Source organism: Genypterus blacodes, unplaced genomic scaffold (assembly GCF_046128005.1).
Source record: "Genypterus blacodes isolate CSIRO-AG114 ecotype Tasmania unplaced genomic scaffold, CSIRO-AGI_Gbla_v1 ptg000045l_1, whole genome shotgun sequence".
NCBI lineage: Eukaryota > Metazoa > Chordata > Actinopteri > Ophidiiformes > Ophidiidae > Genypterus > Genypterus blacodes.
The window spans coordinates 1,540,796-1,567,271 of NW_027466858.1; the positions used below are offsets into that span (position 1 = coordinate 1,540,796).

The 26,476-nt window shown below is 44.7% G+C and overlaps 1 protein-coding gene across 1 annotated transcript; it reads left to right on the forward strand.

Annotated features, from left to right (window-relative positions):
- The first annotated feature begins 1,120 nt into the window (after positions 1 to 1,120).
- On the forward strand, positions 1,121 to 26,151 carry ghra (growth hormone receptor a). Its single transcript, XM_076149484.1, has 10 exons — positions 1,121 to 1,535; positions 7,654 to 7,778; positions 17,491 to 17,620; positions 17,787 to 17,956; positions 20,370 to 20,548; positions 21,033 to 21,186; positions 21,268 to 21,358; positions 21,470 to 21,539; positions 22,316 to 22,554; positions 22,661 to 26,151. Exons 2-10 carry the CDS (start codon positions 7,658 to 7,660, stop codon positions 23,439 to 23,441), a joined length of 1,935 nt encoding a protein of 644 aa, XP_076005599.1. The 5' UTR covers positions 1,121 to 1,535; positions 7,654 to 7,657; the 3' UTR covers positions 23,442 to 26,151.
- Positions 26,152 to 26,476: the final 325 nt, after the last annotated feature.

Sequence of the window (26,476 nt, forward strand, 5' to 3'; positions counted from 1 at the left end):
GTCGTCTGTATCTATGGCAGCTTGTTCTGTGTTCTAGCTGCTCCCTAACCAGTGAACCTGAGAGGCTGGAATCAATCTGTACACGTGAACTATATGATGAATGATGACTGAATGAATGCTTCCCTTAGTTTTGTTTTAGTGCAGTTTTTTTCTTATTGTTTGACTTGATGTGAAGGGTTGGCCTTGAGTGGGAATCAGATCATGCCAAGTGTCTGCAGATGGACTCAGAAAAAAAACCTGCAGCCCAGCAGCAGCAACAGCTGGGGAAAGGGTGTGTTTGCTCTCACGTGTTGGGGAGGGGCTTCCATGCTAATTGTTGGTCCTTGTGTTTGTGTGTGTAGGAGGGGTGTATCCATTGACAGCTGAATTTTGGAGCAGGCCCCTGATGGCTCCTCCAGTGGAGCCTCCACGTGACTACACACTGTTTACTACTTTCTCTGAATGTCCATTTGCATACAGAAGCAGCTCAGTTATTTATGTGTTTACTGGCAAAGTGGGCAAAGATTATGTGGATTTCTCTCCCCAAATCGTTTGACCACCTCTCCAACTTTGAAAAAGAAAGCAAAAGTGAATTATAATGTAATGGGAATATGATATGATTGGTAAAATTCACGAAACAGTGACTGATTAGAATGCGACCTGACTTGTTGTTGGAGCTCAAAACTCTTAAAAAACATCGATTGCCTCACAGTCTGTGCAGACCTTCAGTCAGGAGCATTATAGAGAAGAGTTGAAGAAAGTTCTAGCTGCTTGAGTAAGACCTCTCATGGAAAGCTTACCTGGAGAAATGCAGATTGAGTGTGACGTGTCTGACTTTAGGTAATAATATATATTACTGTTCAAAATTAAACGTTTGAGTTTTGGTTGCCAGGAAAGATACATTTAAGTACCGATATTTGACGTCTAGAGCACGGAAATATTATAGAGTGTAAGATTTTCACCAATTAGAATTAATAAAAGTTTAATTCGTCATTTATTATTATTATTTTTTCAATCGCCGGATTAAGCAGCGAGCAGCGCATCACGTTGCGCTTTGACAGGAGTTTTATTGCGGAGGTTCGGGTCCGGCAGAGTGTTTGTGTTCCGTGGCCTTCCTCCTCCTCCTCCTCTTCCTCCTCTTCCTCCTCCTCCTCCTCCTCCTCCATCAGCAGCTTGGATGTTTGGCGGATGAGGGCGCTTTACCGCCGTGAGAGTGAGTGAGGCACACCGAGCAGCAAGCACACTAGCGACGGAGTGTGTGTGTGTGTGAACTGGATGATGAAGCGAGCAGCGGACAGACGATCATCACGCACACACACACCGGGAAGAAGCAGAGTGCGAACACAGTTTGAGCGATATGAAGAAGCCTGTTGTTGTTGTTGTTGTTGACAGCTTGTAGTTTGGAGTGAAGGAGCCGCAGGACTCTCGGTGCCTGTCTGTCTGTCGGTCGGGGCAGCAGGCAGCACGCACCCCGGCAAACTGCAGCAGATGACCAAGTTGTGAAAAGTCGAACCGGGCTGTTACCGTCACGTCACCACCGGGAGACTTTTCGCTCGGTAAGTGTGTCGCTTGTGTCTCTTTAAGTGCAACTTTGTTCATCTGCGTTTCCAAAAACTCCTCAAGTTCGCCCGTGTGGATTTACGCACCGCAGCGAAAACCTTACACGTCACACACACACACGCCGATTGTTCTCCTCTTACCTGACACTCTTACACACTCGTATCCGTCGTAGCTTGTTATTATAAACATACAGACAAACTCGGTAGATTGATTGATATTGTTAAACTCTGTGTAGCAGCAGCGCTCGTTTGGGCTCCAGATGGGATGTGACGGTGTGACGTTCATGGCCACGCTGACACATGTCGCCTCCCTACCTGCTAACTTCAGCTCCCAAAGCACCAAGGCTCTTTAAAACTGATTCAAACCTCAACAAATTTACGAGAAATTACCCTAAATATATAAATAATACAAGTTTTCCGTGTGTAATCTGTGCATAGGCCAGTTTTTCATTTGTTGTCCAGCTTTAGAGGCTCACTGTTTATAGAAATAATCATATGAAAGCAGTGAAAGTAAACTGCAATTCGATAAGGACTTTTTTATTATGAAGCGTGTGTGTGTGTGTGTGTGTGTGTGTGTGTTTTAGTAGTGACTCCAACACCTGTCCTCCTCTCCTGTTATAAACTGGTCTGGTTTGAAGCATACCATGATTAATTGCACATATTCATCTGTAATTCTGTAATTTGTGGCCTATTCAGTTTTGCCTCAAAGCAAAAATGAATGAACTTTTAGCGTTCAAGGGGTCAAGAATTTAGTTCCAGATCCCATTTAAGTGATTCAGGTTTTTGCTTTTCATAAAAAGATATTTAGTCATTTGAATGCACCTCATCTCTGCTGTAGTCCAGCGCCCTGGGGTGCAGCAGTAACTAATAACTGTGCACATTCTTTTTCTTTGCTTTAAGCCTTAAGGGTATTTGCAATTTCACAGTCATCAGCCATCAATATCTCTCCCACTGGTTAATTTATGTGACAGTGTGGATATGATGTGGTAATATTTGCTCTAAGAACAAACAAACCCCATTTTAATAGGATTTTGGGGGGAACATTCTGGGCTTCCATTAGAGCAAAGGCAGGATGAGGTGCTTGCGTAATGGAGGCATTGTAGCATTTGGCAGGTAGCTACGGCGAGAGATGTTTTAATAGATGAGGCGAGGAGTTTTAGAGATGTAACTTCCATCAGTTCCTGTCTCCCTGTGATCATTACACCCCCACATATAACATTAAGTACAGCTGTTATGTTCGATACCCTTTGACAGCTCAACAGCACTCTAGACACCATTAGAATGAGACACACACACACACACACACACACACACACGCATGTCAGCACTTGCTTTTCAAAAGAAATGGAGAAACAGCACTGACAGGTACGCGCTGCAGATCTATACTTAGTGTTCCATGGCAGAGAGGGGGTCTATGAAGACTTTCATTCACTCACCTAAACGCATCACCAGAACCCCAAGTGATGTGTTCAGGTGACCTCATCTGACCAACAGCCCAGAAACAGAGAGACAAGCATCTGCATTTCACCTGCTGACACTAGTGTTTGTAGTTTATAGTAGTTTGTTTCATTTCCAGGTAGTTTTCCCTTAAAATGACGTGAATTATGAATGAATTAGTGGATTCAGATGTGTTTGAGATGTAATTATACCATTTAACTGTAAAGATTATCAACACAGTCAGGAGTAATGACAGATCCAGTCGTTTTTTCTACACGGATCAATTTTCTGTGCTGTGTATCTTTTGCCTCTGCTTGCCTCATGCTCTTTTGCTCCTTCTCTCTCTCTTTCTCTGATACACACACACATGCACGTGCACATGCATACACCCCTTTGCAAATACTCACTCACTCACACACACACTGTAGCTCGAGTTTGCAGATGTGTGTCTTGATCCTCTTCCAGCAGAGACTCTTCTCATGCCAATGTGCTGACTCTGACTTTTCCACTTTCTTATGAAATGAGAGCAGGAGACATTAGAGCCACGCAATCGCCAAATCTACATGCCTCAGAGCACACACTGACACACATGAGCTCAGGTTAAAACTCTTCCCTTTTTGCACATTTAGTTTACACAAACACAAAGACACACAGACAGACAGACAGACAGACAGACAGACAGACAGACAGACAGACACCACAGGTTTATTAATCCAACAGTGTTAAGCTTATTAGGACTTGCTGGTTGCGGTGCAGCATTCAGACTCCTCTCCTGGCCTCAGCAGTTCCCTCAGCTTGGACTCGTCTTGATCAGAATCAGGAGCAACGTGCAGGCTCATGTTGAAGTCTTGAAGTACCTTTTTTTAAAATTAGGTTTGTTGGCGAAGAAGAGGAGGTTGACGGGTGATATTTGGTGTCATTACAGAAAGGAGCAACTGTTGACTGAAGGGGCCAATGCCTGATTGTGGGGTCAGACTCAGAGAAGATTTACGACCCTGTTTATCTTACATTGACAATTCTGCTCTTGTTGCATTCACATCCTCTCTCCAAGTTTCACCAGAGGTCAGGGGACTGGTGACGTTTGGGGGGGCGCTGTTAGTTACCCCTCATCCAGATGTGTGGGGCATGATCTGATTCTAACGGTTTCAGTGGAGGCTTTTAGATTCTAACTTCTCCTTCATCTGGTCTGTAAAATGAGAATAGATGAATAGATAGATCTAAATATACTGCCGTTTCCCCTCAGGTACTCTGAACTGGCACCTATCACGTGTGTTTGGCCCTTAAGAGATGCCTTGACACACACCGTCATTGATTTATTCACAATGACCGTCCTCCACGATGATAGTTGCTTTATTTCAGCCGTGTTTCCATTGTGAAGTGAGCTGTTGCGAGGCGTTAGTGTTCATGTTGGCTTGTACTTCAGCTGGATCCAAAGTAATTGACAGGGTCATATTATATCGAATCGCATCCTCCTTTAAAGTACACTCCAACTCTCAATTAGATGAGTTTATTCTATAGTACTGTATTCACACATGCTGCCAGGCTGTATGGGGAAGAAAAATAAAGAATGAACTGTAGACAGGAAGAAGAGAAGAGGGTTGGAACACTTAATCACTGAAGCCAGCTCATCGAATGCACAAATGCAGTTCCTAAAATCTCTCTCAAGGCCCTCAACCACTGAAACAGATTCTCACCCATAATGCAACATAAGCTGAGGGACGCCTCTATTTTTCTTTGGCCTTCTTCAGCATTCATGATATTGAAAATCACCCTAAACTGCATCTTTTCTTTTTTTTTTCTTTGCAATTTGTTTTCATTGAGGCAAACATTGTACATGACATTGTGTATTTAGTTGGAGGATATTTTGGAGATCATTTTTTATATAGAAAGAGGAAAGAGAGAAGGAAGGAAGGTTGTGTTATCCCTACTATTGTTGTTAAACTTTATACATAGACCCTGAGGTAGAGTACAAGTAGCTTGGAGTTGCAATGATGTCATAGGGTACATACAGGTCTTACAGGATGATGTCAAACAGCAATGTAGGCTAGTACCAGTCGCATCATAGGTTGTGAGAGAGAGAGAGAGAGAGAGATAGGGGTGAAACAAAAAGGAGCGAAAAGAACCAGAGAGAGTACATCCCACCCCGTAACCCCACCCAACCACACAGTCACACAACCCCGTCCTGGACTGCCTGAAATGCAGACTAAAATGAGAAAATAAAATAGAATAAGGAACTGATGGGTGTTCTGGTATTCAGTCACTGGTCTGGCATAGAACCTGCATCTTTTCAAAAGGGTTTGATTTGTAGAAATGTGGAACCGAGACTCTTGACAGTGGTCCTTCAATATCTGGCTCAGATAAGACCCGGAGTGTGATGACACACACGTCGAGAATGCTGCCTGGATCTCTTAGCCAAGCTTTCAGGGTTCTTGTCGAGATGGAATTGGCCATGTTAACATCTGTCTCAACCTCATGCCCGCCCTTCTCTGTGTCTAACCAAGGCATCCATTGTGCACTTGGTGAGATCCTCTTGATTAGTTCCACAGTCCACTCTAGTGTGTGTTACTGCATACACACATGGAGCGTAAAGCCATAGAATGGATGAACACAGACACGTGAAGCGACCTCTCATCCCCCTAACCTTTTATTCTTACACCTCGGCTTCACACATCACACCATGTGCTCCAAACCACCACCTCCTCCTCCCCACTCCAGCACCCCCGCCTCAACCCTTTGAGCAAACACAGATGATTAATAGAGATTTAAGAAAACACGGGGGAGGCGCGTTACTCGCAACGTGGTGGCAAGTTTAAGATTGTGCGGCTGCGTCGGCATCTGTCATGTTACATTCATGTCTGTGTGTGCATGGGCGCTCCTGTGTGTGTGTGTGTGTGTGTGTGGATATTCGGGGTTGAGGTTGTAGGAGGAGGGTTGACCACAAAGGCCCTAAATGTTTACCAGGGGACCCCAGGAGGCCGGGCCGGAGCCTCCCTCCCTTCTGATTGGCTGGCATAGCTTTCCCGCGAGTCTGAGAGGCTGTAATTGGCGGAGAGAATGAGAGGAATGGGGGTGAAAGGTGCACAAGCTGGATATGCAGCGCGAGCCTGGGCCAGAGCTTTCACACACACACACTTTCACATGAGAGAGGGGGGGAGACTGATGGAGGGAATGTTTGTTCCTCTTCAGTGATACTTCAAGTTCAGCACATCAGAGGAGGAAATACTGAAACTTATCGCATGCATATAACATTATAGTCATGATCTTACCAGTAAATATGATCAAAACTGAAGGTAGAGAACGACAGAAAGCTTGTTGATGTACAGGAGAGCAAGGAAGCAAAGTATGGGCTGCAGGAAATAAGCAGTAATTGATTTAGAATTGAAAACAGTGCATGTTGTCATTGGAGCCTACATGGCCTCTGGGATTCACACTTGGTATTCACATGTTGACTGAATATGTTTGAACACAGAGTTGTAAATAACGCTACAGTTGTGAAATCTGAATATTATGTAAATCATGTTATTAATTATATCCATTATTGCTTTGTTTTTAAAAGAGAAACTGTCTGACTGTAATGAGACGCAGAACACGAACACTTATCGATGTAACGCTAATTAGATTTGATCTTTATGTTTGCTACTTAAGAGTGTTGGTAGTAAAGCCGCTGTGCCCTCAAAGTACACCAAAGTGAGGGAGAGGACTGTGAACTTTGCCCTCAGAAGAACTCTCCCAGGTCAGGCTTGTTGGCGGCACAGTGAGGTTTGGAGACACAGCTGTAAATAGCCAAGGGTGCGGACAGAAAGTTTGTCCTATATTTAGCGGTTGGACTTGACTGGTAGAACTCGTTTGCCAACATCAGCTTATGTACCAAGAGGAGTTTGTCTCCAAGTGTATTTTGTTGATCGCACAAATGAAACAGAAGACAGCCGCTCCATTTTCTGTTTTAAAGCTTTTATTTGTACAGTGGTTCTCAAGCTGTGGGTTGTGTGGCGCCGGTGGTACTTGAAGCCCCCCAGTGGTACTAAATCCTCAGTACCGGCTGGGAAACTGCGGGAAAGTTTGGGAAGTCTGTTATTGTTCCAAATTGTGAATTAAGAATGAGATTTCCACCTGATATTTCATTAATTATGCACCAAACTCAGAGTTGGTGACTTAAGTGAGGCTGCCTAAGTTAGTTGCACCGATCACATTTGGAAAGCTGATCAGGCTCTTTGTGAACATTGATTCACTTGAGCAACTTTTTACAAACGGAGTGAACAATCCTGTTGTGTATTGTATCTTCTGGTCCAGCTCATCTGTCAGTGATCTAACGGAGCACAACACAACAAAACCCATTGTAAATGCGTCCCACTGCAGACTTTACAAAATACACACACACACACACACACACTGCTGCACATTCATGCATGCAAACTCTCAAATGCAGGAGCAGCAACATAGTATGACAATTAATTATCTCCTCTCCCGTGTCAGGTTTCACATAAACGTCTGCCAGAATCAGTACTAGCAGGGCAACGAGGACGGAAGGGAGAACAGGCGAGAGCAGGGGTGGAGAGAAGCGGGCAGAGTGAGGGAAGAAGAAGGGTGTTTCACGTGTATATGTCAACGTTGAGTCCTGGTGATAATTATAATCGTCCGTTCTCTGCTTCTGTCACTCTCCCCTCTCTCGTCTCTCCAGCACCATGGCTCTCTCCTCCTCCTCCGCCTCCCCCTCCAATCTCCTACTCTTCCTCCTCATTTCCCCGCTGGGTTTGCTGTCCACTCCGGGATGTCCATTTCTGAGTGACCACATGACATCAACAGGTACGTGACTGGTGTTTTTGTCATGCGTTGTGTCCAGAGAAACAAGCAGGAGAACTGATCTGACATGTTCTGTTATCAGCTATTCTTCAGACAAGTTGCTCAATCGACACAGCATCAATGAATCATTAACAAATGTGATTTAGGGATTTGTGTGCGGCGTGTTGTTGACACTTCTTATCAAGTCTCATGTCGGAATCAGTTGCAGAATACCGCGCCTGCTCAGATACATGTGGAAAGTTCACTGTTGAGCAAATGCTCCTCTTTCCTGGTTTGGCTTGTCAAATAGGCTGCTGATCAATAGCGCTTGGGTAAACACATTTGGGCTTCTGTGTCAAAGTCCAGGGGCAGGAAGGAGAAGCGGGATGTTCTGCCAGCTAATTCCAGCTGCCACGGAACCATTCGAAGTCATTTTGGAATAATTGGGTGAAAGACTGCTGCAGCGGAGGCCAATTATGAGCCGGAGTGCTAAAATACCTGTAGCTATCTGGGAGGAGAAGATTGAGACATGTTGACATCAGTGTAGGTTGTTGTTGTTGTCTTCTGCCTGCCTCAGAATTGTTCAGTCATCATAGTCACTGCACTTGGATTTGGGTGAAAGTGTGAAAACCTCACATCCTCAGGGATTTCTACACCATTCTACCACTTCGGTGCTCAAACGTTTTGCTCATTGCCTAAGCCAGAGAATCAAACTCTCAACACTTAAAAAAAGAAAAAGCATAGTTGTCTCTTTAATAGCTTCACTAAATCAGAGCATTCCTGCGTTTGTCTAATGAGGAATTCGTCCTCTGGAAGATGTATGCTTTCCTTTTACAAGGAACTTGCACTTCACCTAACTTATTGCACTTCTACTCTAGCTCTAGTTATGCTCTTAGCTGTTGGTTTAGGAAGGAAATGCGCTTACGATTTCTTGTGACCTGAAGTTCTTTTATCTACCTTTGTTGAACACACTTATTGTTAGTCGCTTTGGATAAAAGCGTCTGCTAAATGATCGTAATGTAATGTAATGTACAAACCAGTTTAGCACACTGGCCTGATTCAGTCATGTCGAGTTCAAAGCACCCTGAGAATTTTTGACATTCCTTTTGTTGCACACAGGCGCCAAAACCTAAACTCTTAATCTTAAGTCCTTTTATGTTCGAGTAGTTCCTGATTTTAGCAAATTGGGTCGATGGAAAGGAGCTGAGCTGGAGACCTGCCAACATAAATTCATAATTAGACTTGTACTTCATCTCAGATTCCTTCAATTATTCTTAATTCTTGCCTGCAAAAAGTGGATGAACCAAAGATTTGGTACTGAGAAATACATTTCAGTTTGGAGATGATGCAGTAGAAAATAGACATACTTTGGAAGGAGTAAAGCTTCCATGTGCGGCTTGGCTGAGGCGTTGCACTCATGCATTTACACTCACGCGAAGGTGCAACAATCCAGCTCCTCCGCCCCTTTTCACAATTGGATAGCGATCTGATTTGCCCAAGACGCAGAAAAGGCCCAAGTGTAAATAACCTCCGAGTGGCTGTCAGTCGTGTTGTGGAGTGTATTGGCTCATTGCTGCTCAGCTGGTCTGTCAGTGTTACTTACATTGTTGCTGCCTGCTGCAACTCAGCACCTCTCGCGTGTGTGATTTTGTGTTATTGTCAGAATGTAAGATGTCCGACTATAGATAAGAGTTTTGTGCGTGCAAATTGCTTAATGTTGTTGCATCACCAATCAACAGCTGCATGCATTCACATATGCATGTTAAAACTTTGATTACACTCCAGTGAAGATAATATTATCATTAATTTCCATGCTTGGCAGTAGTTTTAAGCCCCTGCTAGAATTCTAAGGATAAACTAATAGCTTTACTTGAGCTTTGGTTGAGCATCAGGAGTTCTCAGTCACCCTGCTGTTGAGATGTAGAGAGAGAGGACTGGGGAAGTGGTTTGGTTTGAGCTGGATCAAGTGTTCTGAGGTAATTAGTGCCCTGATGCTCCTGAAGACGAGTGGCGACATGCGAAGAAACCAGAATAGAAGAATGCCTACAAGTACAGTGTAGTATTATACTATGGGCCTAAATGGTGGTGGCAAGTGGGCGTGGCTTATATCAATGGCGGCAGACAGACAGACAGACAGACCTGAGGAATCCAAGGAATTTTGATCCGATGTCTTACAGTTCAAAAAGGTGCAAGTGGCCATAACAGCGACGCAATCAAGCTGAACAAAAGAAAGAGGAAAGAAACCTGATAGGGACTCAAACCCGATAGGCCAAATCTGATGGAAAACAGATTACAACTCTCCAAGGTATCGCTCAGACAGACAGACAGACAGACAGACCACAAAAACAACAGTGAATCATACGTGCACACACTGCGTAAGTGAAGTGGAAACCACAAGCGATTCCGAGACCTGTGTCTTTGCCCTCGGGCCCTTTCAACCCCGCCTGACTTTGTATTTGATCAAGAACTGTAGCAAATATTCTTTATCTGTGGGTTTACATTACCTGGCCGATAAGCTGGAGGGCTGATAGCCAGGTGAGGTCAAACCATCAAACATTCTGTCTGGTCCAGCTCCCTCCTATTATGTCCAGCACGCAGCCCGGGTAGCCCTGGTCTTCCTCAACAACCTTTAAACATCTGTAAACAGAACGCAGCCGCAGATACGGTAAGCAAACACAAGCAGCCTGTGCCTCTCTCACACTCGCTGCTGTGTAATGTCGGCTCCTGACACCTGCTTTACCCCGTTCCAGTTTAGATTTGATGTTTTATCCACCATTCCCTTATTAAAAACATGTCTAGGATGGTGGAAAACGTATAAAAAGCAGTTAAGTAGTTAAACAACCATTAACATTGTGTTTGAGGTTTGGTCTCAACACCCTTTGGTAGTTTGGTTGGCCGGCCAATTAGCAAGCAAAGAGAATCTGCCAGGAGAGGCTGATTATAGTAATTTGTCTGTGTTTTATGTCTCTTTCTCCCCGAGTGTGTATCCGTGCGTCTCAGCAGAACTTCCTCCTCTCATTGATCCCGGTGGCTGAGGCTCATCCATGTTCTTGGCCGCTAAGGCGGTAACCAGTGGTAACTGTGCAGAGGTTTGGTCAGCCTGGTGTGTACACACAATCTACAGTTACATCTACTTCAAAGAGAGGCAGTGGGTGTGTTTGCTCTGAGCTGAGCAGTTGGGGCCGTGTGTGGGTTAGGCTGTGAAGTTAAACACAGAGTTGGGAACTTAAAAAGCGAGGGAGACGCGGCCTGTACGGGAGAAATGCTGCGTAATGAGGGACAGCGCTGCATGGAGGAACCTTAGCCTTCAATGACTTCAATGACAGTGACTTTAATGCTTGAGCTGCCATAGAGAGCTGATGGTTTGACAGGCGGCAGAGCAGTTTGAGGAGCGCTGCAGTTACAGGAACCCAGCTCGGACCCACGTTACATAAGCTGTAGACGGTGATGTTGATTTAAACAGTCGGAGTGTCGGTTATAACAGCTGCAGGAACATATGAGCCGAGTATCACCAATAAGAACTTACTTACATGGCGCAGAGTTACAGCTGCTTTACAGTTAGAACAGATGCATGAAGTCAATAAAACACCAAGTTAAACAAGTTCAGATAGTTTAACAGGAGCCAGAAGAGTTTTGTCTGGACAAATTAAATACAAACTAAAATAGATGGAGCAGTTTATTAACCATTACTTTCACAGTGACTCAGCTGGCTGCATAGTATACAAGACAAAGTAGAAAATACAAAAGACAAAGTTTCCCTTGGGGTTGATACACAAAGAACCTTAATGCGCCTTGAGCTTTTCAAGATGTATTTTTGCCATGAAAGTTCTGCTTTCGGCTTTAAGGCTTTTGTGGAGGATAAGGAGGTTAGATGTGTAAGTAGGATGGAGGCCTGGGCTGTGACAATCTCAACGCTAACAATAAAATCACAAGATTAGAGCTAAATTTCACATTGCCCCAATTAAAGGTGGATAAAAGTGCAGTTTAATGTGCAAAGTCACGTAGTCAGAAGCTGAATTTGACATATGGCCTCGTCCCACGACACTTTGCTCAGTGAATTAGGTCATGTAAAAAAAGAGAGAGAGAGAGATGAGGAGTGTGTTTACGCGCGCAGAATGTGTATGTACATCTGTGTGCAGGTGTCCATTTCTGTAACCCAGACACCTCCGCCCGTCTATATTTACTCCCACTTGGACAAAATATGACATAAATAAGCCAGCATTATAGGCTGTGGTAGCATTAGAGGAGATTAAGATCATTAGCACATGCTGATAAATTGCTTGGACCAGAATAAGCCGCCTGGTTCACTGCATGGTTAAACAGGCCAGATTGCGTCTGTTCCACTTCAAAGCTGCGGGCAGTGAGAGAAATAATGAGGATCAGATGAGGGAGAATGTCAAGCAGGGTTTCCCGAACTTCAGCGGGGAAGAAACGCTGCGGCCCTGAACCGGGAGCAAAGGCAGTTCAGTCACAAAAGGGAGTTTTACAGGCCGTCCCTGACGTTGGTATGTGGACATGTGGAGTATGTGCATATGAGTGTGAACATACGTTGGCATGCATTATCCCCCGTGTTTACATTCCTCTTCTATATCTTTTTGCAGTCTCTCTCACTCTTCTCCTCCCTATACTGCCTTGTCCTCTCTCCCTCGTCTGTCTTGATTGTCCCATGGCCTTCTCCTCTTTCCTCTTCCTCCTCCTCCTCCTCTTCCTCTACTATTACGCAAAATATCATGGTTTTTATTTTCCAGAAAAAGAAAATTGTGAAATGACTTTTTTTGTGAGTTTTCCATATTTCGTCCCCCCTCGTCCTCCTTTGTCCTCCGGGCGCACACATATGGTGATAAATCCAGTGTTGTGTGTGTGTGTGTGGGGGGGGGGGGGGGTACTGCAGGAATATAACGCAGGGGCTGGCATGTGCAGACTGACAGGCCCAATTACTCTTTGCACAATGACTGTGTGTGCAGCCAGTTTCTCCATCTGGTTAGCAGAAACACACGCATACACGCACACACACACAGGCCGATTGAATGCAGGAAGAGAGGCAGTGAATCTGGTTAGATTCCTGCAATAGTTGTCGTATGTCAGGGCTGAATTGTGAGTTCAATGTGTGTGTGAAGTTTATGCAGGAGCGCCTAAAGCATGGAGGTGTGCACTTAAATCTGGAAACATAAACCAAGCTAAGTTTTTTGGTTTGTTTTTAATGAGCACAATGTTGTTTATCCCTGCTTTGCTTTTGCTCTTCATCATGGGAGTGAAGCAGACCTGCACTTTAATGTTTGCTCAGTCACTAAAAGCCTTGACTAATTCATAAAAACACACACTCAATTCAAAGCACTGCACTAAATCAGTGTTTTCATAAATAATGCCCATTCATAAAGGTTGTTACATTAATTAAGCCATTAGGGGGAAATATCAATGAAAACTGAATCGCTGCTTGAACGGACGGCACACCAGCCACCAATTAAAAATGCTTTCAAGTGCCGTTTTTAAAAGAGGAGGCACAGTAGAAGTGATGCAAATCCAAAGCGTTGAAATATACATCAGGGAAATGTCCAGTGTGTGTCACCGTATAGGGGGAAAAAAGGGGCTGTGAAGGAGAATGTATCCGGTCACCACAGGGGGTCCCAGTGCACAGGGAGGGGAAGTGCCCAGTGCCCACACACACTTCACTAATCAACTGAGTGGGCTTGTATATCACATTTATCGATCATAGTCACACGTGGTGGCGTATGCAATTTAAAATGACACCTGGGAATTGTTATGATTCATTTTCACGTGTGTGTGTGTGTGTGTGTGTGTGTGTGTGTGTCCTCCTTAGCTGAGTAGAAAACAAAAAGTAACATTCAGATGAAAAGCTAAAGATGAAAAGATATTTATCAAAAAGGAAATACACATTTTTCCCCATGACCTCACTGAGCTGTCAATCAGGTGTTGTGAGTTGTGAATTACTCCCTTAGTGTTTCAAGGACGTGGACTAAACACACAGTCTTGGGCTGGACCACAAAGGAAGCTTCATAGACCTCGGCCTTGTTTCCGCTCAAGCTGCCTTGACCAATCCTAACCCCCCAATTACACTTCATCAGTATTACAAAGCTGCTAATCAACACACTTTGTCAACACCGGCTCTCTTAAAGCGACGACGTGCGCGCTCATATAAAAGGGGCGTGTCTGCAAAGATCAGCATACAGCGGAAGACGATAGACGGGTCAGATGTGGCGCTATCTGTATGTCAGAGGAGCAAAGGATAATATTGGAGTGGTATGAAGAATATAAAGCTACAATGAACATAAAGAGTCACACCACAGCTGCAACTAATGGCAGAGAAGAATACTGGCAATACTCTCTCTCCCTCTCGCACGCCCTTCCCCGCTCTCCTTCCTGCTGCTTTTCGAAGCATTATTAAGTTGAGCACTGACTTAAATCTTCAAATGAGCTGGAAAAAGGGGTAATTCATCGAGTCCTTCCCATAGCCCTCATGCACTTCATGACAATTAGTCAGACAGTTCCACAATATGGTTACAGATAAAGCCTAATCACAGCTTTCCCGCTGCCTTTTTAAGTGCTGTTTGCCAGCTGGCACATGGAGGAAGAAAGCGTGCTTTATTCTGGCCTTCTAGCAGACCTTTAACGTTAATGGCTAAAGCTGACATGAAGGTATACAGACACAAGCTGTTTCCTAGCGCCGGCGTATGGACTGATAAAGACAGGAAACAAAGCTAAGAGCTGTTTTCCACACCCAGCACATGGACGGGCAGACAGATACTGTACATATTGACAGCCATGTACACACGTGCACACAATTGGAACAAAGCAAAATCAGAAATTAGAGTTGCATGGTTCTCAGCCGCTGGTAGGATTTATATCCCCATCGCAAAATGTATTTAATCTATGTAAAAAAGTGTGCAAGCCCATCAAGACGATCACCAGCCTGTGCACATTGCGTAATCGGCATTAAGCTGTCAAGACGATACCTCCCGGCTTTTGAGCCAGTTATGACTTGAACGCTCCCCTCGCTTTCGCTGTTCCCAAACTGACAGAATGATGAAGTTATTTAATCCAGAAATCCCCCACAGGTCCAACGATTCAACCTGTGGATGTTAAAACTATGCAGACGAGGCTTACAGCAAATATTGTACTTTTCTTTGCAACTGCTCCCTTATCTGTATCCCTGCAATCAGGTGTGTGGTTCTCAAAAGATCAAAAAACACCTGAAATAACTGCAACTAGGTGTAGATAACTGGCATACATGATTTATTGTTGCTTTATCGGAGAATAAGAAGAGAGGCAGTGTTTGTGCTGTGGGTGAGGGAGCGAGTGAGAGTCTCTCCAGGTGTTCCTGCGTAACCTTCCACCTCTGACACACTTTAAACCCGACTGCAGCCTAAACCAGCCGCTGCCAGAGCCCAGAAATGCAAACAAGTTTTAAGAATGACTGTGACCTCTGACCTTTTCTGACAGGGCTCTATTCTTTGTGGAGCGTTGCCTGTGTGTGTTTTTCCGCCCACGTTAGAATTGGGGAGTGATGACGTCAGTGAATTCTTCTGACCTCCAAAAAACTTCCTAAAGCAACAGCATGAAATGAATTGTGGTCTTAAATCATGAAACTCAACAAAAGCCTTCGCAAAGACACGAGAGACGCTTCGCTGTCGGTGCAGTTCCTCCTTTACGTTACATCGTGCCTGCGCTGAGCTCTTTGATGAGGGAGGCTGGAATTTGCTGGCGGTTGGGGGGGGGGGCGGGAGAGGGAGGGGCCGAGGTTGAAATTGCAAAGCTTTGGGAATTGCGACAGTGTGCAGAAGATGAAGGGAGGGAAGGTGGGGAGGTGGGATGGGGGAGCCAGAGGCACAGCAGCATAGGAATGCAATGAAATGTGAGGTTGTACTGGCATCAAGCACGAATCAAATGGTGTGTGTGTGTGTGTGTGTGTGTGTGTGTGTGTGTGTGTGTGTGTGTGTGTGTGTGTGTGTGTGTGTGTGTGTGTGTGTGTGTGTGTGTGTGTGTGTGTGTGTGTGTGTGTGTGTGTGTGTGTGTGTGTGTGTGTGTGTGTGTGTGTGTGTGTGTGTGTGTGTGTGTGTTCTCGGTGGGCTGTGGTTGGCCTTGGCGTGTGTGTTGTGGAGACGCCTGTGTGTTGTGGTGGTTTGGATTCATTTACCTCCTGAAAGAAAAGATCTGGTTGTTGGGATGGATTTGTTTCAGGTGTGTGTGTGTGGAACTCTGTAGAACTCAGAAGCAAAAACTAGATGAGACTATGTTGATGTAGGATAGGGATCTATCTCTCTCTCGCTCTCTCTTGCTCTGTGTTTCTCTATCTGTGTGTATGTGCGTGTGTGAAGCGTGTTTATGTTCCGGCTCTGTGTGTGATTTATGCAGCAGCCAGTGAGAAGAGAGCAATGAGAGAGAGGGTCCAGCAGAAATCAATGATACCTTCTCTGGCTTATTTATGGTTGCACCAAACTCTGGGCGAGATGAGAAACTGCCCTCTGACTGGAGAGGAAGGTGATGGGAGACTGGTGAAGAGCAGTGGCAGCGTGTAAAGGGCCGAGTCAGGGCAGCAGAGGACGAGGAGATGGCACCTGTGTGTGTGTGTGTGTGTGGGGTGGGGGGGACGACACATTTATGGGACATAAAATGAGAACGAATATGTAATCAAAGTTTGTTTCCTCTGCACTTATGCATATTCTTACAGATCTACTTGGGGTCAGACAGGAGCTACAGGTTGAACAGTTTCATTCAAAATTCTGATCATATCCTTGAGTTGGTTGCTATATGATCAACTTTCAGCACTGGGGCATAATAAACTATACTAAATCCTTTACATTCCCAGTAGGTAGCTAGAATCTAAAGCAAGGTTTTGCTAAGGTTCTTCTCTGTTTGATTTAGTTTCTTTTCTTCATTACTATTTCCTATCGCATTGCCCTCTACACATTTGACTGATTTCTTATATGTAAAGTCCTTTGAATGGCTTGAGTGTCTGGTGAGTAACACACCAATAAACTTGCCCCGGCTCATATAAATTCAATACTGGCAGTCCAATCGGTTTTCCCCTCTGGTTACTCTCTCCCACAATGTATTCTGGGATCAAATCAAAAATGTGACTCAGTAATGCATCATTTAGCTGCCTTCTCTCCAGCATTCAAATTCAACACCGATAAATGATATTTATCTTGTGAAATCGGTGCGAGATGAGAGCAGAGATTTACAGTCCGGTGGTCAGCTTGACACTGAAACCAATGTTCATGCAAAAAAAGATGATTACAGTCCTTTATATTCTCAATCTTTCATCGGCGTTCGTGTTCTGTGCTGGACTGAACAACACAGGACTGTTTTCTTGCTGTGTTTTGTTCCAGATGGTCCTAGTTTAGCTTGGACGTGGGGGTTGTGGAGGTTGTCAGTATTGTTTTATTGATAACACTCAACAGAGTCCATAGAGGTCAATAAAGGTCATACAGTAGGAGCAGTAAAGAGGATTTATTCAGCTTAAAGGGACATAATATTATGCAAAAGAGGAGATGGAAGGGTTTTACATCATCTTTAGATTCATTAGATTTTAATTTCCTTGTTCAGTTTTCCACACTAGCCACTTTCTGATACTCGAGTACATTTCACAGCCAAGGTGTGTGTTCTTGTACTGAAGTAGCACTCACTCTGCATGCAGGGCTCATACTTGTCGCTGGGTATTTTTCCATTCTAATTGTTTGCCTACTCCCTTTTTTTCCTTTGTGTTTGTTTTTCTCAGCTCCCCTTGAACCTCATTTCACAAAGTGTACATCCAGAGAGCAGGTGACATTCCGCTGTTGGTGGAGTCCTGGAAGCTTCCGGAACCTCTCCACCCCCGGTGCACTAAGAGTGTTCTACCTGAAGAAGGAGTAAGTAGCATTGTTCACACACCGATAAGACCCGGTCACATCAGGTGGTCACAGCAGGCTTGGTGACCTCATGGGTGTGAAGGTGTGTGTGGGATTAGGTTTGTCTTTATATTTAGCTTACTCGTTCTTTTCTTTTGTTCCTTCCTTTCTTCTTCCCCTCCCTCAGTTCTCCCACCAGTGAATGGAGAGAGTGCCCTGAGTATGACCACGCAAACAGGGAGTGCTTCTTTGATGTCAACCACACATCTGTCTGGAAAACCTACTGCATGCAGCTGCGCGCGCAAAACAATGTCACCTACTTCAATGACGACGACTGTTTCACTGTGGAGAATATCGGTGAGTAACGACTACATGGTGTGGATCTGCATATGCCTTTGAGTAATTCAGAGACGAGGTGAATCTGTATTCCTGTGATGGATTGCTTGCACAGTTGGTTTCCCAGCATTTGCCGTTGCAGATGAGTTCAACCAGGAAATGTCACGTGCTGGCCAATAACAGCATGTGTTCTGATGGTAAATATTGAAATGTCTGAGGGTTTTTATCTAACTTGGGTTGGAGACAATGCACACATGGCCGGTGTTTGCTGATGTCTCTGTCTGCAAAAAAATGGTTGTCAGCAGAAACCTCATAGATAACTTTGACATGCACTTCAGAACTCTGTACTTAGAATTATAACGCTTCCAATTGTTATTGTTATTGCTCATTCATTCTGGTTCTAAATGATGAGTGGATCCAATTGATGTCATTCTTTTAGCATGGAATTGGTAAAGTTGAAATGTAATTGTTATAAAAGTCAATAATTATGATTATACAGTCAATATCAGTGGAAATATAAGACCATTCTTCTGTAAAGTCTTCAAAGAAGTTGGTAGATTCATTTGTTGGCCTGGTATAAATAATTGATAGCAGAACTCGAGGGGGGAACATTTCAATCCAGCAGAAATTAATTAAAATGAAGAAAAATCTAACATAACATTATGATCCAGAGCAGCTGTGTCAATAAGAATGGTTGCACTGTTAGATTTTACTAACCACGCTTTAGTTAGAAACATAAAAGCAAGTAATTAGATCGTTAACTAAAAATGATTTGTGCAGCCAGAGAGCAGACATTTAGGGAGGCAGTTTGATGGCGTTACTGACGAGGCCCCGAGGCTCCGTGTGGTTCAGGGGGAATAGTGATCATATTTGACAAGTTTGCAGTGTAAGTGGAATTCATTTTGTTCACTCCACTACTAGTCGCAGCAGGAATGGAGGAGGTTGAGGCGCTAACACAGGCTTTCTTAGGTTTAGACCACCGGGCTGCTTATAGAAGCAGCATGGGGTCTGTCTCATCTCTGCTGCACGCCTGAGTGATGATGTCCGTGGTTACTGTTGTATAATAGCTCATCAATTTGACCGACCTTCTAGCTTCACAGCATTGACTAACTCTTTTTGATTGATGTTTGTTGGGGAGGCGGGGGGGTTGTTGTGTCCCTGATTGGGACCGTGGCGTCCGCACATGCAGTTCAAGTTACATTGCTGACGGTTTTATTGTTTCAGGAACCACGTAAACATGTTTATTTCTCCTCCCATCTCAAACTCTCCACTGCGCAGCCAGCGCCCAGACCAGCCCACAAATACACACACACACGTGCAGACACACGCACATACACAGGGACGCTCTCCAAATCCAAAGCGGGAGAATGTTCCCCTGTCTGCAGTTTTAACAGGCAATGGCACAACAAGACACACTTAGCAGTAATTCAAGTTTGCTTTTAATGCGTTTCATCTCAAATATCCTTAATTCTATCGAATTCCATGTTTAATAGTATAACTACTGGATTCCACAATTCCATCTGCTTGTTCCGCATTGTGGAACTCCATTCCTGAGGTGGTTTTGTCTCCATTTCCAGGGTCGGGGGTGGATTTGGTGGTTCGATGTCCTGCATTTCTTTGTGGTTTTTCATAATCCTGATACTGAAGCTGCAGGAAATGACCAAGTGTAAAGAGATGATACCAAAAGTGTCACTCTATACTTTACGGTGTCTCCATGTTTAACAGAAACGGGAAGGAAAAGTGCTCGGGTTTGTTTAAACATAAAAACAGATCATAGGAACTCATTCATCCCCATGTAACAGGGCTGGACCTGTGGCTGGAGACAATCGGCTTTGATACTCCAGCACAAAGGAATTCAGTCATGAGCTCAAATACTTTATCCTTGAAAGGTGATGCTCTCTTTGCTCGCTAATCGTCATGACACAAACTTTAAATATGTTCATGCCATGAGCACACCAGGCCACATACACACTCGTACTATAAGCAAACCTGTGACATAGAAGGACTCAGCACACACAAGTGTTTTCTCAGTAGAGATCCTATGTGGCTCACTGCCAAAGGTAACACACACACACACACACACACACACACACACACACACACACACACCTACAGCTCACCCTGCGGGGAAGTGGTGACAAATAGACAAACAAACTACAAGAAGAAAAGAAACGAGTCTGCCTACAGTCTTTTGCCTCCGACAGCAACTCAGTCACCGGGCGTACTAGAAACTCTAGAAATATGTAGCAATAAAACATCCAAATGAAGCCAGAGGGGAATAAGTCAAGCAGAGCAGCAGGAGGAATCTGCACGGCCCCTTGGAAAGAAGGACACAATCGTTTGTCACCTTATTGCACGCAAAGGCAACATAAAAAGAGCATTTCCATTTATTCATTATCCATAAATTCTGAACTGTTGCCCATTTTGTCGACAGTTCGTCCCGATCCTCCTGTGGCCCTGAACTGGTCCCTGCTGAACACGAGTCCCTCTGGGCTACGCTTTGACGTCATAGTCTACTGGGAGCCGCCGCCCTCTGCCGATGTTCGCATGGGCTGGATGCGTGTGGAGTATGAACTTCAGTACAGGGAGAGAAACAGCAGCAACTGGGCAGCCGTGAGTCTTTGTCCTGTCATCTTCACAGCCTCTCAAATTCTCTTTCCTCTTTTTCTCTTTTTTCCCTGCACCTTGGTATTTCACAAACCCTGCCCCAGTGTGCACACACACACGAGGACATACAGGGACATACACCGCACACGCTTAAAAGTAAATTGTCTGTAGGTCATAGAGGCGCAGTGTCGTGTTTCCTTCCCCCTCCCCCTTAAACTCTTGTAGCTGAAATGCAGTCTAGCTTTGTTGGCAAGGCGGTGGAAGCCAGAGCAAAGCCCTCTGGGAAAACCCGGCCCCTCTGAAGGAAGTGAAGGGAGGGATCTGTGGGTCAGAGGCCAGGGGACCTTACACAGGCTCATATTCATATTACAGCCTGACCGGCCAGTTAGACAACTGTCTTTGAGTCTCCACAATGTCCTTGAACAAGCGTATGTGAAAGGCTCCGTGTCTTCACCTCACCCGCCATGTTTCTGTCCCTCTGCATGTCCAGCTGGAGGTGCAGGCTCACAACCAGCAGACGGTGTACGGCCTGTACGTGGGAAAGGAATACGAAGTGCACATCCGCTGCAAGATGGTAGCCTTCGTCAAGTTTGGAGAATTCAGCGAATCCATCTTTATCGAAGTGACCGAGATTCCCAACCAAGGTGAGGAAGGTGAGGGTTTCAGGGTTTTCAAGGGTTAAATACGACAAACACTGCGGTCACTGTTCTATTTCTGTGTTCCAGATTCAACATTTCCTCTCACGCTGGTTCTCATTTTTGGGAGTTTGGGCATCCTCATCCTCATCATGCTGATCATCATCTCTCAGCAGCACAGGTGAGGACAGTCCATACCCCCCCTCATCTACATGTACACACATACTGTATACACACAGAAATATTGACAAGTCATCTTCTTCATGTCTTCCTCCTCTGCCTGCCCGTATAGATTAGTGATGATTCTGTTGCCACTGGTTCCTGCGCCCAAAATCAAAGGCATAGATCCAGATCTGCTGAAGGTACGTGTGTGTATGTCTTTCTGTGTGTGTGTGTGTGTGTGTGTGTGTGTGTGTGTGTGTGTGTGGGTGTTATTCTGCTTTGTCTCTGTGTGTTATGTATGCATACAAATAGGTTCTCAGTCATATTGTAAATTCACAACAGCCAACAAATTGACTCTTTGCTCCCTCGCTTTCTGTTCCCTCAGCCGTCATTATAAAATATTGCGTAACCGCTGTTTCTGATTATACGTCCTTGGTCATTTGGATGAAAAACACACACTGTGGGGGCATCCAAGTGGCTCAGCTCCGGCTCACGCTAGGCCACATCACATAACACCAACCACCCCTGTTATTGTGTTTATTATCCTCCGTGTCGACTCCCAAACAAAAGCAGAAATGTTCACATAGCATTCAAAGGCAAACAAGCACTCTTGCTGTTTTGTTGGAGTAAACAGGACGGGAGGACATGTAGAGGGTCTTGGTTCCTCATGGTGTTGTGGGCGAATGATCACCTGATGACGTGGGATGTGTTTAAATGGCTGTTCTATGCCTCCATAACAACACGACCCCTTGAACCTGAAAGAAACTCTTTGTCGGGTCTGAAAAAGAATAAATAAAAGAATAATCCTGCTATTCCACCATAAGACAGCAGAGGAAAACAAAGAGTGCCGTGTTTGCAGCTTTGAATAGTGCCTGTTGAAAATGTGTAAAGAATAAACAAGCGTGTATTTAAATGGACACATGTGCCATCCCATCCTTGACTGACACATGTATGTTGCCCCCACACACGTGTCCAGAAGGGGAATCTGGGGGATTTGAATTTCATCATGAGCGGCGGAGGAATGGGCGGCTCGCACGCTTTCCCAGCAGACTTCTATCGGGATGAGCCGTGGGTGGAGTTCATTGAGGTGGATGCAGAGGACGTCGACGCTGCAGAGAAGGAGGACAGTAAGGGTTCTGACACCCAGAGGCTTTTGGGTCAGGCTCAGCCCGTCAGCCACCAGCACACACACACAGGCTGCTCCAACGCCATCAGGTACCATAGCGTTTGGTTTCATGATGTTCTTGCTTTCTTGTTGCCGGGCGGGTTTCTCCTTCCCTCCTTTTCTTTTTCTTATTCTACCTGTGTCTTCCTCCCTCAGCTTTCCTGATGATGACTCAGGGCGGGCCAGCTGTTATGACCCAGATCTTTCTGAACAAGACACCCTAATGGCCGCCCTGCTGCCAGGCCAACCTGAGGAGAAGGAGGGAAGAGGTCTGGCCCCAGAAAGAGGGGGGAGGCCCCTGTGCCAAATGGAGCTTGGAGGGCCACAGACTTGGGTCAACACAGACTTCTACGCCCAGGTCAGCAATGTGATGCCTTCTGGAGGCGTGGTGCTGTCGCCTGGCCAGCAGCTCCGAATCCAGGAGGGCAACTCCACCACAGAGGAGGAAACGAAGAAGAAAGGAGCGGATATTGAGAGCAGCAGAGGAGCCAATGAAGAGAAGGAGAGAAAGCAGAAGGAGCTGCAGTTACAGCTGGTGGTGGTGGATCCTGAGGGAAGCGGCTACACCACGGAAAGCAACGCCCAGCAGATCGGCTCCGCCCCCGGTCTCACCACATGCGCCGATGGGTACCAAACCCTCCAGAATCAACCTACAGAGACCCCCACAACCCAGCAGGACTCCTCCCTCCCCCCAACAGCCTCAGTGGCGGATAATCAGTCTCTCTATATCCTCCCTGACTCTCCCCAATCCCAGTTCTTCGCCCCTGTCTCAGACTACACAGTGGTCCAGGAGGTGGGCAGCCAGCACAGCCTGCTCTTGAACCCGCCTCCCCAACAGACCCCGCCACCCTTCCTGCCACAGAACCCTCTTAAGACCCTTGCTGCTCTGCCGGTCGGGTACATCACCCCTGACCTGCTGGGCAACCTCACACCCTGAAAACAACCGTCCCTGTTTGAGTCGTAGGTGTGAGGCTGATCGGCTTCCTTTGTAGCCACAGAGAGCCTCTTTCTACCTGACCCCGCCCCCTTCCCCCTCCCTCAACCTGGAAACCACATAACTCACACAGTACACAGTGTGAATGAAAGTGTACAAGTGTTTGTTTTCAGAGAGCTGGAAGTCATTGTGGACTCGTTCACGCTCGCTCCAGCGTTTCATTTGATACCGAGACGGCCGAAAGTACTACACATCAAAACTGAATGAACACGTGATTGTATTTGTTGACATCCAGTGCACAACGCCATCAGAATGCCAGCGCCACATCTGTGTAATCTGCCAAAAAAAAGCATCACCTCAATGTCTGATCTTGCCATATTTTGTGACGCGTCTGGACTAATCGTGTTTTTGAGCTATGACATCGTTGAAGTCTTAATCTGACACACACACACGTAATAGATGGTCATCCTGATTGAATTGTGTGTTCTTGTCGCTTACAGACAGATGAGTCTGGCCTTCACACACTTTGTGGCTTATGTTTCTCTCAGCTGCTCATCTCAGAGATCTACAGTGTATTTTATATGAAAGGCATTAGTTAAAGGAAACTTCCACTTTACTCTTTAAAGATGTACCTCGCATTCCTGGTTTCACTTTGTTGTTTGTTGTTCATATTTTCATGAATATGCAGCCAAACGTAGATGACTATGATGCTATTTCAATTCCACCACAACTTAAATTTATAAACAATAACAAACAAACAAACAAACACACACACACACACACACACACACACACACACACACACACACACACACACACACACACACACACACACACACACACACACACACACACACACACACACACAGAGAGAAATGAGAAATCCGAGGTATCGATTTCTGAAATATTGCAGGAAATCACAAACTTGTATCGACACTAAAGAGGAAGTGGATAGAAGTGAAAGTTAAGCTGATAAAATAATGTCCTGAACATCACAGGCTGATGAAGCAGAAAAGAGTGGAATCTATCTTCAACTGGAGTTTATTTTATTTATTTTCATTCTATTTTTATATGCATGTTGAGTCTGTATGTCATTTACAGCCACCGACTGTGAGTTTGTAAGTAAGAGGAAGGATTTGGGATTTGTTAACAACAGGGTACAGCTCAGTGCCAACAGGCTCTCTGCTGCGCCCTGAGATGGATTTAAGTGCCTTGCTCGAGGGCACATTCATGTTAGGTAACAGTCAAGTTTCATAATAACTCATTTATACTTTGTCCAATAACTGGAATAAGCTGGGAGAACATTGATATTCTTTTTAAATCCACATTGTTTATGACCTGTGCCTATGTCTTGTTAATGACTTTCCCTTTCTGTGATAAGGAGTAATTAGGCAGTTGGGATTCATGTATATATGTATCACAAAAAAAGATAAATGTGAATATGCGTAGAGCCTCTCTGCGTTTCTCCATTATTAAAAACATGGACATGCACAAACACAAACACACACACACACACACACACACACACACACACACACACACACTTGTATTTTTGAAAGTGAAATCTTTTGCCTTAACAAAGTATTAATTTTGCCTTTTCTGAAATAGCCATATGTTGCATGAGCTGGAAATGCCTGAATTTCTATTATCTGTGAAAATAGCTTGTTGTATGAGCCAACCAGCACACAGGTGATACGTTACACACACTAATTGCAAACAATGACCCCATGTGGAGATATTCAGAAATTTAGAATACAAGTATTGATCAGATTAGGCTGATGGGGCCGATGCAGTTTGTCTAATGAGGCGTTTACAGGTGTGTATTGAAATCTATTCAGCGGTTATAATACAATTCTGATCCCATTTGGATGTATGACACTAAATAAAGTGGCACTAGGTGATCCCTAGTAACTTCAAAACCTAAACATCTCTTAGAATTCTTCAATTCAAGACCGAATCTGTTGCATAATCAGTTATTTCATCACATGTGGCGTAATTGTGTCCTTGGTACAAGCGTAAATAGCGGCCTGCGTAGACGTGAGGACAGGAGAGAAGAGGCGAGGTGATGCTGTGCAGAATTCCTGTTTTTTTTTCCACAAGGACTTTGACAACACGCCTGTGACAAACACACACGCATAGCATACGATACATAATAAGCTATTTTGCCTGGACAGTGGAGAGCGTGCACGTTATGGATGAGACAAAGAATGCATTTCAGCATCTTGGTGAATGAGTCACAGGTATTATGCTTGTGCAGATAAAGGAAGCCTGGCTTTGAAGGATGTTTTGGACTCATCTGTGAGATAAGAACATTGACAATGACAGAATGTCTTTTGTATAGAGAATCCTTGCACACTTAACAAGGGAAGACAGGCAAAGCGAGAGCCATGAAAGGACAGTTTGTGTAACTGTGAATATCATGATATATCTGCCATTTCATTCTCTCTCTCTCTCTCTCTCTCTCTCTCTCTCTCTCTCAGTATTCTATTGCTGCTGCCTCGTGCTGATATGTCTTAATATATTCCCAAGTATATATTTGATCATTTATGTTACTGATCAGAACGTGTTGCTGCTTGGTAAATGGATTTTCCTGCATTCAGCCTTACTGTGGTGGGGGAAGAGAGTACAGCAGTCACTGTGTTGTGTACAGGCATACATGTGTAGTGATTTAAAAAAAAAAAAAAAAGCATTTATATGAGAATAATGTTATCAAGGCAGTGAGGCGGAAATTTGATCTAAAGCCGGTCAGTCGGTGTGATTTCAGCTCAATCGTCAATAGCAACACTATGAGAGTCTAGCCTTGATGTAAACAATGCAATGCAGTTGCCTAAATATGCTCATCCATCTTTCAAAGTGTTCACCCAACCAAATACCTCCGAGAATGCTGGTGTATATTTTCAAACACATTGGATTATGGGAAAACTTTTAAGAAACCTTTGTTAGTATTCAGTTGTACAATAGTGGTTGTGAATGTGTGCAAACTGGAATAAGCAATGCATGTGATGATACTGTGGAAAAGCCTTTCATTTCTAAATGTG